We start from the raw sequence: 24,132 nt of genomic DNA on the forward strand, positions 1-24,132 counted from the left end.
TCAAAAGCAAGGGTTGTACCTAGGAGTGTTAGTGATTTATAAGCAGTAACAGGTATTGTTTGTTTGTTTTTTCCATGTGGTGATAGAAACTTTTACATGGAGCAACACCATAATGTACATACTAGCTAGCTACTAACTGCTAAATGCTGTCATTAGAGTACCACTGCCATAGTTTTCTACTTTACTGACGTCCCTTCACTTTGTGGACACTTGGAAACTTATTATATTAATTGGTATAAGCTACCTAAAGTGAGACTTAAGATAAAAGGAGACTACACTACATCAGGTAGTGTTTCCAAGAGCTTAACCACAGTGCAATTCCTGAGATCCATGGAAAATGGGCCAGCCAGAAGGATCTGAGACTCCCAAGTAGCAGAGGCGAAGTGTTCATGCTGGACAAAGGTAAATTAAGCAGCACATACTTAAAAAGGATGAGGCAGAGCTGTAACTTGAATGTATCCTAAGCATGATGTAAACTTTCACTACAGCCATCCTAACAGAGTAATCTTCCCTGTGAGAAATATGGAGTGATACTAAAGAAGAGAAGGAAGTAGAAAGCACACAACTTTTATAAAAGGAGGTTTAAAAATTGTAGCAAGAAAGAAATAGGCAAGAAATGAAGACATGCTGACAACTAAATCAGGTGGTATGAGTGTTATGAAAAGTACCAAAAGATTCAAAATGAGTGGGATAGATGATTTGATGTAAGAGCAGTCCTACATGAAACAAAAGAAGTTGACTCGGCTTATACATTAAAGCTGAATCATTTCCTTGCTAAAATAAGGGAGAGGGAGAAGGTGAGGGGAAACAAACTAGATCATAAAAAGGTCTTAGGATAATGCAGGGTTGGTCTTCACTGGGGTATTGCTCACAGAAGCTATAGTTTGATGAAATGCTAGCATCAAAATAAAACTGGGCAGTTCCGTATTTTGCTGTTTCAATTTTACAATTGTTTTATGGTATCTTCTTCACCATAAAAAGGAATTATGTGATGAGTTAGTAATGCTGCAAGCTCACAAATTTGACATAGACAAACTTATTTTCAAGAATTTATATAGTGCTTGACAGGTTCAGATGTGAATGGAGAAAAAACAAAGTAAAAGACTTTATCAAAGCAGTTATCAGATTTATGTGACTGAAGAATTTGCCTACTTTAATTATTCACCCTGCTTTTAAATACTTTCATACAAATTCCTTATGCTGAATTATTTTTTTTTTGAGGGGGGGGAGGAGAGGTGAGGATCTAAAAATATTTGTGTTATATTAAATTGCTTTGATTTGTCTTATATCTAATTATTTGATTAAAGATTACATTGCATTAATTATTGCATGTTTTTCTACAATGATGTCAGCCTATTTTCATATCCACAGCAGAGTATGTCTCTGTACTCTCTATCCTCTTAACAGAATATGGAAGTAGAACATCTATCATGCACAGCCATGCCCCTTTTCTTCCTATGGAAAAGGATCCACAGATTAAATCCTAAATGCATTTTGCTGAATCAGCTCCACTAAGAAGACTGTTGTGGATACGCTGGTATTCCTGTAATCCTCTCCACTACCTTTGCTACTAGGTCTAGGTAAATACGCCTTTGTGTTCTTTAAACATTTATCTTACATTTAATATTTTTTTGTGTATGTTTCTGGCCCTGAGCTCTTAGCTTTAACTCAGCCGCTGAATTAAAATTAGTAGCACTTTTTTTGCCTGGGGTTGATAGTCACCTTCAGTTCAGATAAATAAGGCATAAATCAAATGAATTGGCTGTTTTAGCCAGAAACTTTACCAATTATTATTTTTGACCAAAATCTATTGTATTGTCTGAAGGCTGAAAATGAGAGAGTTGTCACATTAGCAAACAAATTACTCATGCTAATATTTTCCTCCCTAATCCAGTTACACAAGAGATAAATGAGATTTAGAAATTCACTGCATAACCATGTCCTCTCATGCAAAAAGCAATAACTTTCTTCCTTAGGCTGTACAGGACTAGCTTTCAAATTTCAATAAACACTCTAGAATGTTGTTTTGTGGGACTTGGAGAAGTAATTAAGAATGAAGAGCCTTTTCACTATTTGGCTAACTGAATAAAACATTAGGGGCCCTAATCTTGTGCTGCGAGTGAAGTATTGGCTTCTCAAAATCATCATCTCTTGTCAAAGTTGGTATTAACTGTTCTGGGCAGATAGGAAGCAGCCTTAACATCAGAATGACTTTGCAGTTGTATATATATACTGTACAAAAATATAGTAAGCAATACTCTGTGTATTTAAATTTCCATAAGACATTAAGCCTCATTCCTACGCAGGGCAGTATCCTCAGTCATGACAGATATGTTAGCAAGATGATGAGCAAAGCTTACACAGCTATTGCTTGTGCTGTGTTAGCACCGGTGTGCATGCATCACTCTGTGCTAAAAGGTGATTTATCAGAATAAAAGTGTATGCAGTCGAGCATAATGCAAAGCAACCCTAAGCCTATTCTAAATTGAAATGTTTGAATGAAACAAATACATTAATGTGTTTTAAGCCTGTCCCCTGAATTTTTCACTGTTTCCCTAGTTCTTGTTTAGGAAAAAATAATGGTTACTGGTTTTATATTTTTTCCTTTTCTGTACCACCTGAGATTTTATATGCTGCTATTATACCTCTCCTTGATCAACCTTTTTAAAGCTACGGTGGCTTAGTCTATTTAGGCTACGCAAAGGCTGTACTGTACATCTGGTTATACCTCTCATCCTTTAGTGTGTCCTGCTTCTGATAAAATCTTTTTGAGACTGATCTAACACAATGGTTTTATAGGTTGCCATAATGATGCTTAATTCCTTTCCTAATAATTCACAACAATTTTATTTGCCATTTTAATTACCATGTAGCATTAAATTGGCATGCTCAGCTGGCATCCCACAACAATTTGAAATTCTGGAGATGCAAGAGCAGTTTTGGAACTCTAAAAAGGGGAATCAAAAATCTCCCTCTTACATTACAACAGAGAAATTATTACTTTCTTTTGTCAATGTTGAATTCCAATTCCTATTTGCTTTCTACTAGAACAATGACATGATGTCACGTTTCATACTCAGTTTTATAAAAGCAATTTTAATCTGCAATTCGTTTGCTAGCTAACTATGGTACTTTATACTCTCTTCTGAAACTATGAGTTTGTTGGGCAGTGCAAGTCCTAGGGGAGACATCTGCAGGACTGTCCCGACAACCTCTCACCACTGTGAAAACCGGCTTTTTAGAAAGCCAAATACAATGTATTGATTGAATTGCCATTTTTTGTATGCTCTTTGACTCCTTCAAAGAACTCCAATAGATGAGCAAGACATGACTAGCTTTTTGAAAAGCTGTACTGGATCTTCATCACAGTATGTAACCAGATATTACCTGTTTGCCAGGCACGGGAATCAGACCCTGGTTCTCCAAACCCCTCTTCAAGCCCTTTGGAAGTTACTAGTATCACATTCACTACCTTCCTCTTTTCTAACACCGAGGCCAATTTATACAATAGTTTGCACCTTGAAGTTTTTCATTGCATGAGCTTTAGATTTGAGGTTCCATCAGACTCTTTGGGAAATTAATCTGGTCCAGGCAAGCTGTTTTTATTTATTGATATGTTTAAAAAAATCCTCTTCTTATGGCACTGTAACACCAGTTGATTTTTTGGAATTGGCCTGCGAAGAAGGGCCAGAAGAAGTTAAAATGACAAAAATTTCTTTCATCGCAAATAGTTATGTTCATTTAAAACAAACAAACAAAAAAACCAACAACAACAACTAGCCAAACCCAAGAGCCCAGTACAAAGTTAGCTTGCTGCATCATTTCTGTTAAGGATAACTATCAAAATTAGAAACTGCAAAGATTTGGTAAATTACAGCTAGTAAGAAAATTAGTGGAAGATTGTTCTTGTGTATTTGACAGTCCCATGTCCATTTGATTTTTGAGGGAAAAAGAAAAAATGTGTTAATTTGATTCCATGTTAATTTCCACTGCAACATTAACAATAACTTGTATAACTTTATATTTCTCCTTTCAAATGTTTATCATTATGTATACAACTATCAGTCTTAGTTGTATCAACCTATTATTTCCCATCTCTCAGTCTGACATTTATACATTTTAAATACTTATGGACAGTTCCAGGTCTTCCTAGATCATTAACTAAATTTAATCTATTTTCTTCTATGTGCATGATTCATTTCCACTTTTGGACCAGTGAGGTCAGAAGCTGCGTGTTGTGGAGAAGCTCAGCTGGAATTTCAAACACATTCTGCCTTATTGGTCATCAAAATGTGTACCCACGAGCATAACTATGCATGAAGGATGTATGATGAGCTAGTGTTTGCTCAGCCATTTATAGAATCACAGAATGGTTTGGGTTGGAAGGGACCTTAAGGATTACCCAGTTCCAACCCCCTGCTGTGAGCAGGGACACCTCCCACCAGACCAGGTTGCCCAAAGCCCCATCCAGCCTGGCCTTGACAACTTCTAGGGATGAGGCATCTACAACTTCCCCGGTCATTTCTGTTACTCTTGAGTGATTTACTACATATTCCTATATACTAATTACTATTAGTAGAGCCACAAAGAGAATGGAGATCATTGTCAGAATACCTCTAGCTATGCTATTGCCTTAGAGTGCACCAGCCCCCCCGTATACTCCTGTTCAAGGGCCAGGGATAATATTTGCACACACTTTTAACATCTGCCTGTACTTCCAGTCTCTGTCTCTCATTGCTAGCTTGCTTCATCAGAGATTTATAATCTTTCAAGAAGTCAAAATCTGATGTGTTGGCAATGCTCTACATATCTTAAAAGACAAGAAGGGAGAAATATTTTCAAGTCTGAAAGAGGTTGCAGTGTATCAAAGGTAGAAATGAGCTATTTTTATTTCAGCAAGCTTTACAGGCAGAGCTTTAGTACTGTATTGTAACTGTCAGCATATGCTGGTTTGGGGCATCTAATCAGCATGCTGCTCTTACCTACTTGTATTCACATTTCATTCTGCATTTCTCTCTAAAGCATGAAGAACAGTCTTAGGCATATTTTGATAGCAAACTGATGGAAACCTACATCAGAGCAGAAGGATTGGATGAATAATTATACTGCTAATCCCACCTGCTGTCACACAACAAATACATGTAAAGAAATGTATAGATATGCCAGTTAATCTTAGCAGTTACCATCCCAGCAACATTGCAATTGTGCTGGCAAGGGCACGGCAGGCATTGACTTACTGTCAGAGCTATCCCAGCGCTGCTTCCTGGAGGCTCAGCTCTCCGGGGCAGACACAACCTGCAGTCTGTGCGCCCCTTCGACTTTCAGGCAGTGGGATATCACAGCCCGCTGGGGAAAGCGGCACGCTTCCCATGCCACGTTTGGATGATTCTGCGGGTCAGTGCCTGGGTGACAGTACAATGGTTTAATTTCTTGCTCTTCTCCAGTGTGTTCCCAACCCCAAGAAAGCAATGCAGTGGGATCAGTGCAAGTGCTCAGACAGCATCTCACAGCTGTGCACAGTCACTAAGAAAGGGACCATCTCCTTGCACGATCTTTTCCATTACAAATTTACACTATGACAACGACAACGTGCCTCAAAGCAAATAACTGTTTACAGAAAATATGATCTAGTCAGAATTGTGTAGACTGTTGTGGCCAAGTCATCAACATGTCTTATGTGTTACTTCAGCTGCTCCTTGATCTGATGAGTTCCAGTGTTTGTGCTCCCTTTTGGAACCACAGCACCTTGGAGTTTTTATATACGTTGTAATTTGTGTTTAGTACCCTCTGTTTCCATTGTTTTCTTTTCCAAGGGAAGAGTATGTAAGTCCTTCTCACCTTTCAGTGGTGCAACCTGAACCAAGCAGGATAGAAATATTCTGTCCCAGATGTCTAATCTGAAGCCCATACCTGTGCGGGGCTGTCAGAAGAAGGCAGATGTGCATCTTGGTTCCACCTTGACGGGGAACTGGGACACAACATGCATCTGCACCTGGCCCCAAGAGCTCAGACGTCCTCCCAGAACCCCAGCTTTGGACTTAACCCCCAAGCCTGATGTTTAGATATCTGTTAGATGAGCAACACACACAGAAAGGTTGCTTGGCATTCACGGTTTTAACACAGTGTATGTACTGTAAAGAAAGACTAACAGACAATATCAAGCCTAAAAGAGCCTTGCCACCTAGGTGGTGTATGAAAAATACCCATTCCTCTAGGGTACTTTTGCAGCTCTTGCCCCCAGTCTGTGGGCATGCAATAAAAAGAAAAATAATTGAGCTTATTTGATACGCATTTGTTTTTTATTGTCAAATTGATCTGATGTCTTATTCCAGCATTTTGAGCTTTCTCTTAGAACATCCATCAAAATTTGTATAGGGATCTAAGACCTTCTCATCCTTACACAAGAGAATTAACAACAGGCAGTCCTGAAATATGATGTTAACATTTGCAATTCTACACAGCTATTTTTAATACCACACTCTTTTTTTTTTTTTCTTTTTTTTTTTTCCAATATTTGCAACTCAGTTTTTCATATCTCTTCTCTGCTCCCGCTTGAAAATAGAGAAAGACAGAGAATTTTAGAAAGCACCCATTTAATTTGCTGTATGAATGGGAGACTGCAGGAAGATGAAATCAAGAAGTTGTCACCCTGAAATGAGAACAAAGCCATGTGGTAGTAGCATTGTAAAAAACATTAAGGAAAGTCTCTGCTTATTACAGTCAATCCCAGCCCTTTCAAATAACAAACCTATTAAAGAATTTCTAGGTAGGCTAACTGCTTTCTGTGGTATTTTAGAAAATGGAAGAAAACAGAAGGTAAGGCATATGTTGTGTTAAGAGAATTTTTAAGATTGAAGGTGTGATGCCACTTAAGCACTGACAGCTGCAGTGGTCATAACTTGAAATGTCTTCGCAAATACTAAAATCATAAAATCAGAATTCTGCTGTGGTATAGAACGGCACTGCTCAGAAGCCATAAGCTTTTGAAAGATCTTTTGGCTGTTTTACAAATTATCTTTCTCATTTCTAACTACTGCAAGTCATAAAGATGTTTCATCATTCCATGCCTGTTTATCATATTTGGGATATATGTGATGGTGAATACTGTTCACAGTGTCATACTGGTATTACCAGGAACAACGAACGTAAGACATTTAAAAACAAAAAGGAGTCCACCTAACAGGTTCAACCATTTACATTCAACTCAATCTCTACCTTTTTTTTTTTTTTTTTTTTTTTTTTTTTTCTTGCTACAGTCCACTACTGATTTCATCTCTGGATACAGACCAACCCATGTTCTGAACTCTTGGCTTCAGTAGCCTCTAGAATTTATCCATGCTTAACCTTTCCATTAAATAGTGATGCTTAAATTCATTTTTATTTTTTCAGATTGGTAGAATAACTGTTTTCTGCTCCACTTGCTAATTAAACCAAACCTTCTGTTTGGAATTTGCTGTTTTGTTGGGCTGATGGGTTTACTGGGGTATGTTTTGAGCCTTGCTACATTCATAAAACCTTCCTGAATTTGCTGGCTACTGCATGCATCTGCTCCATTGATATTTCTATCCTGATTCTCCATACTGTTCTTCCACAGCTTTCTGGATGATCTTTTCAATTAGAGCACAGTCTTGAGATTTTATTTTCCCAAGAAGAATTATGTAACGTTTATACTGAGTCATATTTGCCATCTGCTGATCCAACCACATAAACAATCCAAATTCTTTAAAAACTGAGTTTTCCCTAGTATCCTGCTTCTAATGTAATTATTCACTACTGTGCAGGTTTACGCACATACCCCTGCCTTACAGTTAGCTCTTCACAGAATACTGGCACCTCTTCAGGCTCTCAGCAAACATCAAGAAGCTTATCCAAGCCACATATACAGAAGATACATGTGAGAAGGTATTTATCAGGTGATGCATGAAACTGTATACAAAATCAAATCCAAGGCAGAAATAAAGGAAAATCATGGCTACGCCTACAAAGGGCATTGCGAACCTTCAGAACAGAAATTGGAGTATTCTTAGTTTATGACCAGCCTTTTTGGAACTAACTAATGAATCCAAGTGGCTGTTAGCAAGATACAGAACTTTTTACTTCATCTTTACGTTGGTTTTCCACTGGGACTCTGCTGTGACTAAGGGCTTAAACCGTAAATCCAAACTCATGTGATTATGCATTTATTTATTCAAAAACAAACTTTAATGAAACACTTGTGATCACAGAATCAGACCTTACAATTGCTATTTATATCAGACTGTTTCAATCAGAAAGGCCATAGTTATAGAGTCTCTGTACCTAATAATTTTATGTCAGTGCTCAATTATGTGTCCTGTTGACAAGATTGCAGAAGACAGTTTCATATTCTGAAAATGCCAAACTACATAAAATATATTTTCTGTCGTTTTGTTGCTGTGGACAACTATATTGGAAAGATAGGTCTCCATGATGATATATATATATATATATTTCTATTTGAGAGATTAAGTTAGTTTAATCAGGTAAAAAAAAAAAAAAAAAGCATGAAAACATCTGTTAAACTGTTGCTGAGAAGGACTAAAGCCAATTATTTGTGAAATCAACACAGATCCTTCCATTGACTTGAAGGTACTATAGAACTGAAGTAATTAACACTCACTCTGAAAACATAACATTAAAATCCTGCCTGCCACAATGCCATTTTGCCATTGCTGTGTTTTACATCTTGCGAGTACAGTTAATGGGAGAATGCCGTTGAACTCAGTGGGGGAACAGCATGGGGTCTTCACTTCTTTGCCTGTTGTACCTCTGGCGCTACCTACACAAAGTGCTAAACTTAAACAGGGCCATGGGGCTGTAATGGGACTTTCTGTGTACGCACAGCATCAAGCTGTGCATTAAACAAGGATGTGCTCATGGGCTGGCCAGCTTAGCTTGTCAAACCAAAAGCTGTGAGTGCGATCCATTCTGTGCCAGAAAGCCATGCAACTGACGAGGCTGCGGGTCCCAAACCCGTCCCAGAACGAGGGGCGGGCTGACAGACCCCACGGATACCGGGACACACCGCTCGCCCCTCGCACCTGACTGACCGCCGCCGGCAGCCCCGCTCGCCGAGCCGACACCTCAGCGCTGCTCCTCACCCCCACGGGGCCCGGCTCTGCCCTCCTGCCCACCCCACGAATGAAGCCCCGCGATGCCGGCCGCCTCCCCTCACGTCCCCTCACGGCACCGCCTCGCCCCCCGCCCTGCCAGCGGCCCCTCCCCGCTTTCCCTCCCTCCCTCCCTCCCTTTCCCCTTGCGCAGCGCCAGGCGGCGCCACCTCCCCGGAGCTCCCCGGGGGCACCCCTGCGGCTGACGGACCCCGGCCCTCTCCCCGCTCCATCCCTCCCCTCCCGGGCCCGATGGCGGCGCAGCCCTAACGGCTGCCAAGGGCCGGAGCCCGCCGTTGGGCGGGGCGGGCGGAGGGCGGGGCGGGAGGGAGCAGCCCCCGGGAGCGTCTCCCCAGCAACCGCCCCCCCCGGCCCGCCCCGCCGCCCCCCGTCAGGGCGCTGCCCCCCCCCCCCACCCGCACCACCGCACCCCGGGACCGCCTCGGTTGCGGGGGGCCGAGGCTGCCCCTGCAGGCCGGGGTGCCCGGGGAGGGAGCGAGGCGGATGAAGAGCCGCCCCCCTCCCTCCTTCCTTCCCTCCCGCACTCCACCCAGGAGCGATCCAGTGAAAGCGGGAGGAGGTGATTCTCCTCCTCCTCCTCCTTCTCCTTCTCTCCCTCCCTCCCTCCCGCCGCTGCTCCCGCTGGTGTGGAGGGGACTGCAGGAATCTCCGCGCCGCGCCGAGGCAGGGCTGTGGGGGGAGCGGAGCCGCGCTGTGGAGAGCGGGGGCCGCCCCCGGTCCCTGGCCATGGGCAAGGACCAGGAGCTGCTGGAGGCTGCTCGCACGGGGAATGTGGCTCTGGTGGAGAAACTCCTGTCTGGGAGGAAAGGAGGGATCCTGGGCAGTGGATCTGGAGCTATTCCCTTATCCAGCTTGCTGAGGTAGGGGCACCATTCCCCGTCAGGCGCTGGGGTATTCACCTCCTCTTCCTCACCATCACCATCGCCCCTCTCATCTCCATTCCCACCCCTGTATCCTGGCAGTGACAATAAATGGTTCACTCTCCAGCCGAGTACGAGAGTGTCTGTGTTTAAAGTCGCAGGCAGGCATTTTATTAACACGGCGGTTCTGAATTTCTTGCCTTCAATGCGTCAGTGAGGTACTTGTTCATTCTGTTACCAGCGGCGGTGCAGAACTTGTATGTCTATGGCCGGGCTAACATGCACGGTGTATCGACCGCTCGCCTTTGGTATTTCATCTCCAAATTACTACTTTTAATCACGGGTTAATCACAGAAAAGGCGTTGCGTGTGGAGAATTCGGTGTGGAAAGCCGTAGCTTCCCCCCTCACCCGTAGTTGCTACCCTCACTTGCAGAAGAAATTAGGCATGCCATAGTAATGAGCCTACACAACAAAGACGGGGAATCTTTCCTCTGAGAGATCATCGAGCCAGACAGGGGCGTAAAACTTAGGGAGCAGGTTAGGTAATAGCAGGATTACTTTCAAGGTACCTGGATTTAGCGGAGTGAAACTGGGTTACTGGCCGTGCTGGTGGAAGGACTTAACTTGAACCGTGTCATGTCTCAGACAATTTACAGCATGGCTCTGGTGCGAAGTTTCATCACGCTCCCAAGAGCGTGATCTCAGGCATTTATGACATTTGGCAGTATTCAGAGAGAAGGTCTGCAGCACGCAGCCCAGTGCTAGTGGTGAATACTACACTAGCTGTAGCAGGAGACGACAAAATGAACAGACACACTGTTGACCTAGAACTTGAATCGATTGTTAAGTCTAGTTATTTATTTATTTGTGAAAGGAGGAAAAGGCCTGGAGAAATGGAAACTGCTTAAATACAGATGTATTTTTGATTCTATTGCCAGTACATCCTAATCACTATATTTATATTATATCAGTATTCCCTATCAGAAGATATTTTGTGTAACTATCCAGATTATAGTTGCATAAATTCTATTATAAAGCCTTTTTATTTTGAGGATGTTTTTAGTGCTGTAAACAACAACAGTCCACATATTCGTAGTTTACCAAACTTCTGTGGTGCTCCAGTTCAATTACTTATTGAACTATTGTTTAATTACTAGCCCATTGACCAAAATCAAAACACAGAGTGCAATTGCTTTTTGTGCTGTAGTTGCATATGGTGCTTAGCAGGGGATATGCCAGATAATTGGTTTAACTTAAAATATAAGGCTTTTTAAAAATGTGATGACCATTTTTGGTAATAACAGAGGGAAGTTCACTTTAGTACAGTGATTAGCCATTTATAATCCAGTTCTACCGCGTGATTTGTGTAGTGAGTTTCTTCAGGGCTAGCACCTGTGCTATGTTCTTGCACTGCTACTTTCATGTTGTATATCACAAGTTCTGTATATCCAGAGGAAACGTCTTTGCTTGTGTTTTTCACTTTTTATTAAACAAGTGTTTTATTTTGTGTATACAGAACCCATTAACCATGTGTTTTGTATATACAGATGTGTCATGGTACTAATTGTTTGCCACGCAAAATCTAGGCATTTCACATTGTAAACTCAACTGTATTTTTTTTTCTGGAAGGGCACTCAACTTAAAAAAGAAGTAGAGTAAAGTAAAACACGCACTGTTTTATTTATGCTGTTTCTTTGTAGTGGTATAAAGGATTTTTATGGCTTCTGTAAACATAACTTCAAAAATCAAAAGCAAATATTTAGCACACAGTTGCTAAAATGTTTCATATCTCAAAGAAGCTGATTCCATACATTTAAAAAGAAGTCAGTAGTGGTTAGGTGTGTAAACATTTGCTGTTTAGAGGGAATCTTAACAATTTCATTGACTTCACCAGAAATGCTCAAAGAAGAAGCTACTATATAGCTACTGAACATGCTTTCCAGAAAGAGTTATATGTGCTAGGTATTTTAGTGTACCTTTGTTGGAGAAGTTATATGACTGAGCTGATGCCAGTAACCGTAGATTAGGTCCAGAATGACATGCAAGATTAAGTCAAAGAAGTAGGATTGTGTCTTGGTACAGGATACATGGAAACAGAAGGTATTGAAAGGGAGTTTTACTAACACCTAGATCCTCTTTAGGAGAACAGTGCTTACTGAAAATAACAAGTTTTAGAGGAGCACAATATAAAAGTTAGAACTTGAGGATGGGGGGGGGATCTGAAGATTTTTTAATAGAAAACAGATTGCAGCAGCTTTAAAAGTAGCTGTGCTTGTATTTTTTCCATACGGTTTATTAGACTGAAAACTGCTTTTGCAGAAGTGCTTTTGAAAGTTATAATGAAGAGAAAGTGATAGGCAAAAAATATAGGGACACATTTTTCTTCTTTTTTGTAGACTCTTTAGGAGATATTGTGTTTGACAGTGTCTTCTAGCATTTCACCATAGTTGTCACTGAGTTCCTAAAATGGTGCCCCAGAAAGGCACACATTACTGTTTGTTTCTCCTTCTGGCAATGCTGTTCCTAGCATTAGACTGTGAGAGTTCAAGTCTTTCAGCATGCAAGTGGACAAACACCGTGCCTGATGTGTTGGTCTAAGTAGGAGTTATCTTCCCTTTCTTCTAAGAACAAAACTCAGTTGATGTGGCTGAACCTTCCATGGCCTTGTGCCTTTCTTTGTGGAAATTTGCTTTGCAGGAATTATGTACCTTCTGAATGAAATTTAATATTAATGAATTGACAGATGCACATTGATTGTTATCTGAAACGAGGAACAAACTACCTGAACTCTGATCTTCTATTTACATTTTTATAACTTTTTTTCTGACTCAGCACCTTTTATGGCACTTGAGGGAAAAACAGGGCAAGCCTCTGCATGGTTATTTTATAGTTGAACATATTCATTGATGCTAATTGTGTAGTAAATTATCTGATGTTTAAAGGGCAGGCTTCTAACTTAAAAATCATTATACTAAATTATGGCAGTTCAGGAAACAACACAGTTCAGCAAGGCTAGTTAAGCACACATCCAGGTATAAGAACGAGTTCCTGTGAGGACTTAACACGTGCTTTAATCACAGTACATGCAAAGTGCATAAAAATGGTATATGCTTAATTAAGAGGTCATAGGCACCCAGATATCTATAATGGCTGCTGTGTAAGACTTCATGCCCTAATTAGTTTATCTGAAGGAATGACAACCAACCTATTGTGTTTGACTGTGTGGATGGTATAGCTTCCTGCACTTCAGGAGATGTGCTGCAAGGCCCCAGGTCAGTTTGTGGCCCCTTATCTCAATCTTCGTTCTTTGCTCTGGAATGTAAAGATTGCACAGTGAGGGTAAATTCCTCAGATGCAAAAGTTAACATAAGGCATGGTAGCATACTACTTCAAGTATAATCCTCAGGGAACAGATGACAGGGTTATTTAGTTGCTTAAACCTACCTGTTTGGTTGCACTTGCTTTGGATGTGCGTGGGTTTCTGAGTCATCTGCACGGACTGATGGACTTAACGAAGAATCGTGCCCGTTGGAGATGCAGCTAGATTCCACTCTAGGACATCTGAGGTTGCATTACACACCTCTGTGTGGGCTACAGTTTCCAAATCAGCTCAGTAGTGCAGGGCTGGGATCTGTTCTTTAACTATGAAACAAGGATATTTTGAGACACCTCAGAAACTGTTCAGAGTTTAGAAGGCCAAAAAGTAAGGTAATTTTCTTTTCTCTCTTTCCTCTGAGATTCCACTTCCTGGAATTGTCCTGGATTAATATATTAACTATGTTTCAAAATTCTTCTTCAAAAAAAAGTTTTTTAGGGATTTGATTGAAAATAAATAGGAGGAATTTTCGATTTTTGTCCCTCTAACAATCTGTCATTCAGTATCACAAGACATTAAATGTACACAGAATGACTTAATACATTAAGTAAAAGTATTAAAGTGTTTCTAACAAAACTAGTTTTTTTTTTTTTTTTCTTTTTTCTTTTTTCTGTCTTTGACTATACACATACACATAACACCGTTTTATTGACCAACAGGCTTTTCAGTACTAGGTAGAGACAGGCTTAGACAGGCTTTCAAACTGTTTTGGTAAAACAAACAAACAAACAAAGAAACAACTTTAAAGTTTTCATAGATCTCAGAGACCTTATATCATTTTGCCATATGCAGTCACGTACAATCCTTTTTGCTCAACTAGTATGTTATAGCCTAAATAAAAATGGTTAGTTCTTGATTAAATACTAATGTGTAGTCTTTTTAAACTCTGCATTTTAAAGGAGCTTTGGATGTTTTGCAGGACTAAGGGACAGATTATGAATTACTATGTGAACTGGCATAGAGCAGTAGGGAAGGGTGAGTTGGCCCATTTTTGCTCTTTGTTGGCTCCTGCCATTACACAGCATGGGCGGGCGGAGCAGCCCGCATGGAGCTGTTTTTTCCCCTTCTCCACTTGGCAGGCGGCGGCGGGGAATGGCTCCATTCTTTGCTCATCCTTACTTCGTGCAGATACGCCACATATATGCCTGGCCCAAGATATTTCTTCTCTAAAGTATAAGAAACCCAGCAAGCAGATTGTCAGTCTGTGAGTCGCAATCTGTTTCCTCATCTGTTTCTCAGAGCAGTGTCTTGCTCGCAGCAAAGCCACGGTTTAGCCTGATGGCCCTGGTGCATGCTGAGAACCACACGAATCTACTTCTATCCTTGTGCAGAGCCCTGCGATTCACTCAACTTCCTGTGACAAATCAGATCACACTTAAGAACAGCTTGTAGAGAAAAAAGTATGTTAAAATTAAAATATTTTACAAAGCTTTAGTTAAAAGATTAACAGCCTTTTTCACATTTTAATTTAAATAACAAAAGGATCCCTTATCAACAAAAATAGAGGCACTAGTTCTGTTCTTCATTGCACATAACATTGTTTGAAGGAAGAGAAAAAAAATTCTTTGGTTGATTTTTGTAGAGATTCTATTATATGAGGCTTGCTGTAGCAGGTTCCTGGGCTCACATACTTCTGAGTTCAGTTTTAGTCTTGCTTCTATGTCGAAAGGTATTTATTCCAGGTTACCAGTGCTGATAGCAAACTGACAAGTATTTGTTACATATAGGTCAATGGGGCATTCATTTAGTCTATGCTTATTTCTAATTTTAGTTACACTTCTTTTAATTAATACATACTAGTTTTTGCACTGGTGTCCCAAGCACAAACCAGCATTTCCAGATTCCCAAATTGCCTTCTTTGTCCTGTCAAAGTAAGAAATTCAAGTCTTTTGGAGACAGATTTCATTTTTTCTTCCTTTTTTCTTTCAGTATGAAATGCAAATTAATGACCGCTACAGCGCTTAATTTATGGTGTTCAGTATATAGTGTTCAACGATAGTTGATTGCTGCCTTGATTCTGCATGGTTGCCCTTTCAAATGTACAGGCTTCTGCTATAATGTAACCTTAATTTTGTTATTTTCTACCTTTCTTAGACTTATTTTTATTCTTATTTCTAATAAATGTTTTCAATCAAAGTTTAGACTAGGCTTTATCTACAAAGTTCCTGAAATTTCTTCACCAGTTTGAAATATTTACAATAAGTAAAGATAGCAATATGGACAGTTTTCAGGACATCTGGTAGAAATCTTATTGTTAAGGGCAAGTCAATTCACAAAGTTTATGTGATGAAGTTTCACTTAGAGCTCAACATGACCCTGGATTCACAGCTCTCTAGTCAATCTCTGTGCATAAAGTTCTCACTTTTCATTTCACATCTTATTTCCTGAGTGCTGTTAAAGTTTACGTTCTACTGATTTTCTAAAAACTGTTGGACCAAATGTAAAAAATAAATAAATACATAAGATTGAGAACTGTAGATATACTGTAAAATCTACTGTGGTCATATCTGCCCATAGAGAGAATGATATGGGATGTAGTAGTGCTGGGAAGACTGATGGAGATTACGATGGGGCCAGGGAAGACTAATAAGAAAAAATTTACAAACAGTTTAAGGAGAAATTGGGGGGTGGGAAGGAGAAAGAAAAGCTGAAGTATCTAAAAAGAATATTACTAAAGCAATTCTTTAGGAGGTGGTGAATGTCTAAATATTTGGTGGACCATAAAAATGTATTTTGCACCCCATTTTGTTTTCCCCCTTTTCCCTCATCGATGATGTTAGTAGATGATTCAATAGAATGTAGGTGATTCAATAGAATGAATGCTGCATTATACATTTTTAAATGACTTTACTAATTTTAAGTGGTGGTGTGTTACGAGAACTAAGAGGGGAAATAAATGAAATAGAACAACGAAGAATGATGTAATCTGAAAGGTCTGCTATCTTGTGACTTGTCAAGGTTGGAAATGTTATGATGAGCAAATGCAGATGCTTTTAGGACAATCATTTTACAGTAACTGCACTGGTGACCAAGAAGAACATATCCATGTTTTAAAAATTCTACAGCTAAATTCTCTTCTCCTTATAGCTCTATAGGCCATTTTTTATTGCCCTGACAATAGCACTAGCTGAAGCATTCTATAAACTGTTTTAATTCATGCTACGGGTATATAATCCCTAAGAGACAATATTGTTCAGAGTACAGTTTCACTCCCTTTCCTCCAGCAAGGTTAGCCTGCTTGGCTGGGGAAATGGCATATACACAAGTTCCACAGCTGCAGAATTCCCTTCTGCTATGGGATTTTTCTGTTGTCCACTTCCAATCAGAGTACACATCCTAATCATTTTTATTACTTCAAGATAAAATATTTTGACATCTTCTTATGTTAAATGCGTAAGACATAATGAGTGGTGTTAATTCCTGCCTACTGATATGACATTTTCATGTACATGGAAAAACCTTTTCTTCCCCTTTTGGGAAGTAGGGAATACATTTTATTTGAACTTCATAGCCTTTATGTGAAGACTTTTATTACTTTTTAATTACTTTTTTCCTGATGACAGTAGTTTCAATGTGTTCATTTTGCATTTAAGAAGTGATATAACAATTCTTCTGTACCTAATTTAACATCTATGAATTTCTAATAATGTATGCCTATCTAATATAAGAGCTTCTGAGAGATTTAATTCCATGAGGTTGTGCTATTATTAAAATAATTTTTACAGTTTCCGATCTAGTGCACATACATTTTCTAAAGAAAGAAGAAATGACATCTTGAGTGCTTCCTGTTTAAAACACCCAATGGTAGATATGTTTCTATAGGTGCTGATGTCTGTGGTAGGTGTCTAAGTTCCAGTTATAGCTAATGGAATCAAGTCGATATAGTTAGGGAGCAGATTTAGTTCACTCCAAAGCGGATATAGAGTGATTTTATTTCAAACTGGACCGCATCCCTGATTTAAATATTTTTGTGGGTAAAACATTTCAGTGAAGAACAGAAAAAGGGCAATTCTAATAGAAGGTATATGTGGAATGTACGACCACTTAAATTACTAAGTTAAAAAACAAAACAAACAAAAAAAAACCACCCACAAAACCAACAACAACAACACAGAATTTCTCTCCATATTTCATAGCTGATTTGGATAAATTTGTACATAGTAGTAGGCATTAGGTAACAGAGAAAATTGAAAGATTACATGATCCAAGAGCAAAATCAAGTGCTAGATGGTTAGGCAAGTTAGGAAGTTAGGCATACATGAAAGATACTTAAAAAGGTTTGTTACAGATGCACCGAGTGTGTAGGGATGGAACTAGAAAAAGCTTAGCAAGAGTTGAAACTAGTGAGGGATGGACAGGGCAAAATCAAATACATTGGCAGCAAAAGAAAAGTGGACCAACTGCTCAGTAGGGCAGCAGACCCAATGACAAAGGACAGAGAAAAGGCAAAGCACTCCCTTTTCTGCCTTGTTTTTTGGTGGTAAAATTTGACTTTCCAAGTTCTTGAGCTTAGCAGCAAAGTTTGTCTGTCAAAGAAACATTGAAGAGGAATGCCAGAATAACACTTAAATTCAAGGGAATGTGTTGTCCCAGATGTGTTATGTCCGAGGGGGTTGACCAATATTGCTGTGAGGCTACTGAAAGGTCAAACATACAAAGTTTCTGAAAACTGGAAAAGGAAAATGTCATGGCCTTCTTCAGAAAGGGCAAGAAAGAGACTCTGGGCACATCAGCCTATTCTCTCTTCTACAGAAAATTATAGAGCATAACTAACATCATGGAAACCATTTCCAGGCACATGAAGGACAAGGTGACTGGAAACAGCCAGCATGGATTTACCAAACTCATATTGCGCCTGATCAACCTTAATTGCTCTCTACAATGAGCTGACTGCCTCTGTAGATGAGGGAAACACCATGAATGTTGTTTAACTGGACTCTGGAGCAGTCTCTTTCAGACCAAACAGTGAGCTGTGGACTGAATAAGAGGATAATAAGATGGTTGGAAAGTTGGCTGGACTTCATGGCTTGCAGGATTGTGATCAACAGTGCAAACTCTCACTGATGGTGTCTACTACAGATTTTCCTCAGGATTTAAGGGCCAAAAATTGATTGCAATGCAGGTACAGTAGGTTTGTAGATAATACCATAATGGAGGGCATCATGAGATGACCTGCTCCTGAGGTACTTGGGCAGGTTAGAGAAATGGGCTGATTGGAGCTTCATGAAGTTGAGCTAAAGCCAGTGACAAGTCCTGCAGCTAGAAGTGAATAACCTCTTGCTCCCGTATAGGCCAGGGACCAAGTGTACAGAAAGCAACATTACAGGAAAGGATCTGTAGGTGATAGTGAACAAGAAGTTGAACATGAGTCTCACAGCCAAGGCCAACCAAACACATATAGGCTGTGCTAGGTAGGGTGTAGGTGGCACGATGAAGGAAGTTATCCCCCATATTCAGGTATAGTCCCATAGGTGGTGGAGTATGTGGATTCTCTGGATGAAAAATATAAGCAGCAGAGGACTGGCAAGATTACTGTGGGCTGGTGCACATTATGCACAATGGGAGGCTGAGAGAATTCCAGTTGTCCTGTGTGAAGATGAGAAGGCTAATGGGTGATCTTAGTGCTGCCAGTGCTGCCTTCACCTACCAAGTGGAAGGGTGAGAAGGTGGGCTGGAATTCTTGGATGTGTGTAGTGGCAGGACAAGAAGCAACAGACAGCAGCTGCCACATATGAAATTCTAGTTGGACTAGAAAAGTAGGACTAACTTTTTTAATAAGTGGGTCATCAAATCCTGGGGAAATTTGTTCATTGAGTTTTGTGGATTCTCTGTCCCTGGAGAAATCCAAGCTCAAGAAGTTCTGGGACAACCTTACCTAGTTAGCCTTACTTCGAGAAAGTGGATGGTCCTTGTGAGCCTTAATTTTTCTGTCATATCATATCACAGCCTGTGTAACATACCAGGTCCAAAGTATTATGATTTGTTGACCTAAAATTACCCTTGCACACTGTTGCTGTAAGCCCCTTTCCTTGCTTTTGGAATCTGAATACTCAATGGCAGTGAAATTCACAACACCATCCCACTGCATCTTTAATTCTTTTAAGAATTGTCTTTGTATTCTTCCTACACTTTTGAGAGAAAGGAGCCTGGAATTAGAAAAGTGGTGTATTAGGAAGAATGAATTTCCTCACTGGCTGCATTCAGTGATTTGGTGGAAGGATTTTGAGTTCACTAGTGGATCATTTAGAATCTCTTTCCTAGTGTGGGCCCAATTTTGCTTTGTCTAAGCTATTCCTGTTCTACTTACTCTCCTATGCTCGAGCTAGACATTTGTTATTTATTTATTTATTTCTCCCATCACATAAGTCACTACAAAAACCATCTGCATTGTATTTAGTCTTTGAGTTTGCTCATTAATAACTTTTTTCTCTTGTAAGAATGATGTGATTGGTGTGGGATTGTTTCTTTCCTAACCCTTCGTATCTCAGAGAAGTGCTGAAACAGTTTTAAGTTGTACAGTATTTATAGTGTTCCAGTAAAGTATCCTGTAAAGACATGCCTTTTAGAGAAGGTAAAATAAATCTTATAAACTAAAATATATTATTTAATATATTAAATATTATTATATATATCAATATTGATATATCAGTTATTAATGTATTATATTGTACATAACACATTAATTATTATTTATTATATTATGTTAATATTAATATATTATAATAATGAAATAAAGTAAAAATAAATCTTATAAATGAGAATTGGGAATATCTGCTTGAATAGATATTTGCCATCTACATGTTGCCTGAATTTCAAACCTTTGTGAAGTAACTTTCCAGTGTGTTTGTTACTGACAGTTCTGAGACTTAACTGTGAGTATAAGGTCTTCCACGTTTACTTACTGACTTATCCAAGTCATTTTTAGATGCCACTAGATACAAGTAGTGAATCTGTGTATCTAGTTTATTTTTGCAGATTAAAAACCCCAGCATATTAGTATTAGCAGTTTGACCCCAGAATCTCAATTAAGTCATCGGTAAGGTATCCTAAAAAAACCCACATAATTTACACTTATTTTTAGTTTTAAATTTTCTCAAGTAATTATTTATCCACTTCCATATCCTCCTTGTCATCTGTATAGCTAATTTGTCAGATTATGTTCATAAGTAATTTGCAATCACTCTTCTTCCTGTTTTGTGCACATTTATTGCAGAGCAGTATCTTGCATAACCAAGTGATCTAATGATCTGTTAGGGCTCTTCTCACATAATGTGCACAAGTACATTTTTGCAGGACCAAATATGTTGAATACAGAAATAAAGCATGTGTTTTATAGTATATGTAACAAATCTGTTGTTTGGCTGTCACAGTGGTGAATTCTATTCCTTCTGTTTTTACTTTTATGTAGACTATGCAAGTCTTGATTTGGAAAGCCTAATAGTCATGTAATAAACAGAAAATGGAGTCTGCAAAAGCATGGAATAGGCATGTGTTCTGGGTGGAAATGTGCCTAGTAGATAGGTAGAGAGAGAGAGAGAGAGAGAGAGAGACTTGGTTTGGAGTGTTTGGGTAAGCAGGTTGTATTAAAAAAAAAAAAGAAAGGGGTGGGGGGTTGAATGCTAGAAATGTTTCATAAAAGAAATGAGTATAAGGATTGAGACTGGTCGACTGTGGAGATTAGCACTGGTGAGAAGTGGAAGAGGCAAATTTAGGAGTCAAGATACGAGGAACAGAGCAAAGAGGAGTTATATTCAGCAGGATAAAGAGACAATGTATATCAAATGAAATACAGTTTTCATTCAAAGCCTGATATTTCCATATTTCCCTGCTATAACAAATAATTGTGAAATATATTTGCAAACTGTCTTATTCTCTTTTAACATTAAAATAGGTAGAAGTTAGCAAACTGCCATCAATCACTCCATTAGTTTAAGTGGAAGAAGCTGTTGGATATAGAGATCTTAAATCATCTGTTAAAGCTTTGTCAAGGTGACACCACATGGTGGAATTTCAGGAGTTTTAGTCTGCTTTTTCAGAGTCAAGAAAGTTCTACATGACTAAAAACATGTAGAAAATCAATCATTCTGATGTTGTTAATTGTAAAAATAAGGTTGTCTGTGCAGTTTTTATTTGTCCCTCTGAACGGGGGTATTACATACAATTACACAACCATGTACTCTTTTCTTCCACAAGGCCTTACCTCAGTTGCAGCCCAGGATAGACAATGCTTATTGAATGAGTAGTTAATTCAATATTTTTTATCCTTACTATTCAGTGTTTAGCCATGAGTCTTATTTACTGAACACTATTCAAACACTTCTTTAGAAAAAGAATGATTCATTTTTCTCCTGGGCTTTTCGGTGCTGTTTGTGACTATAGTATTTGACTACTTCACAACGTTAATGAGTATATTTTCACAGTACTTCTGTAACTGAGGAAGGGTGTTAATATCGGTTCACAAATGCTAACTAAAGCACAGTTAGATTATGGTGAGAAGTGTCCACTGAGTTGGTGTTTCCAACAGAAGACTGTAAGGAGTTCATTTCTCACTTTACTTATATAGTTCATCTGAAAAAAATAGGAATGCCTCTTCTGGGTCAGAATGAATGTCCCTCTAGCCCAGTATTCTTCTCCAGCAGGGTCTGGAAGTTAAAGGCTAAAAGCTGGTCTTGGTAAGATTAAACAGCAAAGCAAGCGTATAGTAAGTAATATATCCTTGAATGTAGTTCTACAGCTTCCAGCAATTTACAGCAGCTTTCCAAGACAGATGTATTGTCTTTGTATTTAATAGCTCCAGTGGATTTTTCTTCCATGCATTTGTTCAATTGGTCTTTGAAAAAATGCAAATTTTTAGCATTCATACTATCCCACAGCAAGGGTTTCACATCTTAATGAAGTATTATGTGAAGAACATTCCCTATAAATTATGTAGCATTTTATGTGTTCAAATGTATAAAGATATGTTCAGATGTTCAGTGGTTTGTTCCTGGAGTACAGACACGGATAGAATCCATTTCTGTGCAGAATTAAACTGCTGTTCCTTTTCTTTGCTTGTTTTATTGATTTAGTAAATTCCAGCACAGCTTTTAATACCTTTGATTTACAAAAATAAAACAGTTCTTATATCATCTATTATACAGCCTCAAATCATCCCAAAACCAGTTTTCATTGCACAGGGAAAAATAATCTGGAATAATGTAATTATTAAGGCAAATACATACGCATAAGTGGAATGACTTAGCACCAGCACCTTCTTCCTTGCCTTTACAACCTCAACATATTGAGGTTGCTGTCTAACATGTGTATTTGTTGACAGCATAGATGTAGACTATCTTTGTGGTGGTAAACAGAGGATTTGGAGATGCCTCCATTAATTCACAAAGAGTATAACTCCCGATGTGTGTTCCATGTCCTTATGAAGAGTAATACGGGATTCAGGGCCCTGGAGATTTATTATTATTATTTATTTTTTTTTCCAAATAATGATATGCATTTGAACAACATTTCCACTATATTGCCTGAAACAGCAAAGGTCAGGTGAGGAAAATCAAACTTTAGTTATTGAAAGTAATTTGTGAAGATGGTAATGAAAAATGGCATACAGGAAAAGGGTGGTCTGTCCTCTTTTCTTGAGAGGGAAAGAGTTATTGAGGAAACAGCAAGGTCATTTACCACTGATGAAATATTTCCTCCTATATATATATCATGCCCTAGACAGATAGTTTGAGGCGTAAGTGGGATGTGTATCATTTCTCCATTTATGCTGGCTAATCAGAGTTAATGAATTACTTTAAGAGTATCCGCTGTACAATAGATGAAGTTAGTCCTGATCACCAGTACGTGCCATGTTGCCACTGCTTAACCAAAATGAGAAAAACTTCAACCTTCAGCCTCATTTTATGTATTTATTGTTTTTCATTCGGGCAGGAATAAGTGAAAGAAAGGTAAAATGAGAAGTTCATACATTTACAGGTCCAAGGATTCTGAGATAATGCCAGTATTTGAGGTCATACCCATCTAGTGTTATCTGAAGAATGTATGTGATGGATTTGAAACTTCCTAGAACAGTCTGAAAACCTTAGTACTTGATTGTGATGTTATTGTGACACTAGTCTTATGAAGATTATCAGAAATGCAATCAAGAAAGAGGATTTAGATCCAGATGCAGATTTTGCAGGAAATCTGGAAAACAATGAGAGCCTCGGTGTGATGCTATTATTTGACCTCTTCTAAATACTAAGAAACTGATCTGGGGGAGCAGGTTCAGGTTTGGACATCAGAAGGATTTAAAGGTGGTCTGCTGAGGCAGAGAGATGGGGTCATGAGGAATGTGAGATCTGGAACCTCACGGGCTAAGATTCCTTTATTCACCAAGCATTGTCTATCATTTAAAAAAACAAAAAAAAAAAAAAAAAAAAAAAAAAAAAAACAAAAAACCAAGAAAGACTACTAGAAAGAAAAATGAACCTTGAAGAGGTGCAAGGTTTAAAGGACACCTGCCTAAATGCTTTCTTCACTTCAAGGAATAAGTGGCAAATGTTTCAAAGGGTTAATGTTCCAGATTTTTAGTCAAGTGACCTGTATGTGTATTTTACACCTGTTTTTACACCTGCTAAAGAATGATAGTTTATTTTGAGAGTGCCAAAATCTGCATATTGAGATGGAAATATATTGAACTAGATATGAAGACACTGCAGTCTTTTGTTCTTTGATATATATATTTTTAAATATATTACTATTGTTAAA

General features: G+C 38.9%; 1 protein-coding gene across 1 annotated transcript in view; it reads left to right on the plus strand.

Annotated features, from left to right (window-relative positions):
• The first annotated feature begins 9,786 nt into the window (after window positions 1–9,786).
• Window positions 9,787–24,132, plus strand: part of ANKS1B (ankyrin repeat and sterile alpha motif domain containing 1B) — a 433,323-nt gene continuing 418,977 nt past the window's right edge. Inside the window, exon 1 of the mRNA XM_032196110.1 lies at window positions 9,787–10,009. Within this exon, the coding sequence (XP_032052001.1) occupies window positions 9,876–10,009 (134 nt within the window). The 5' untranslated portion in view covers window positions 9,787–9,875. The remainder of the gene's footprint in view (window positions 10,010–24,132) is intronic.

The sequence above is a fragment of the Aythya fuligula genome, chromosome 1 (genome assembly GCF_009819795.1).
Source record: "Aythya fuligula isolate bAytFul2 chromosome 1, bAytFul2.pri, whole genome shotgun sequence".
NCBI classification, from domain to species: Eukaryota; Metazoa; Chordata; class Aves; order Anseriformes; family Anatidae; genus Aythya; species Aythya fuligula.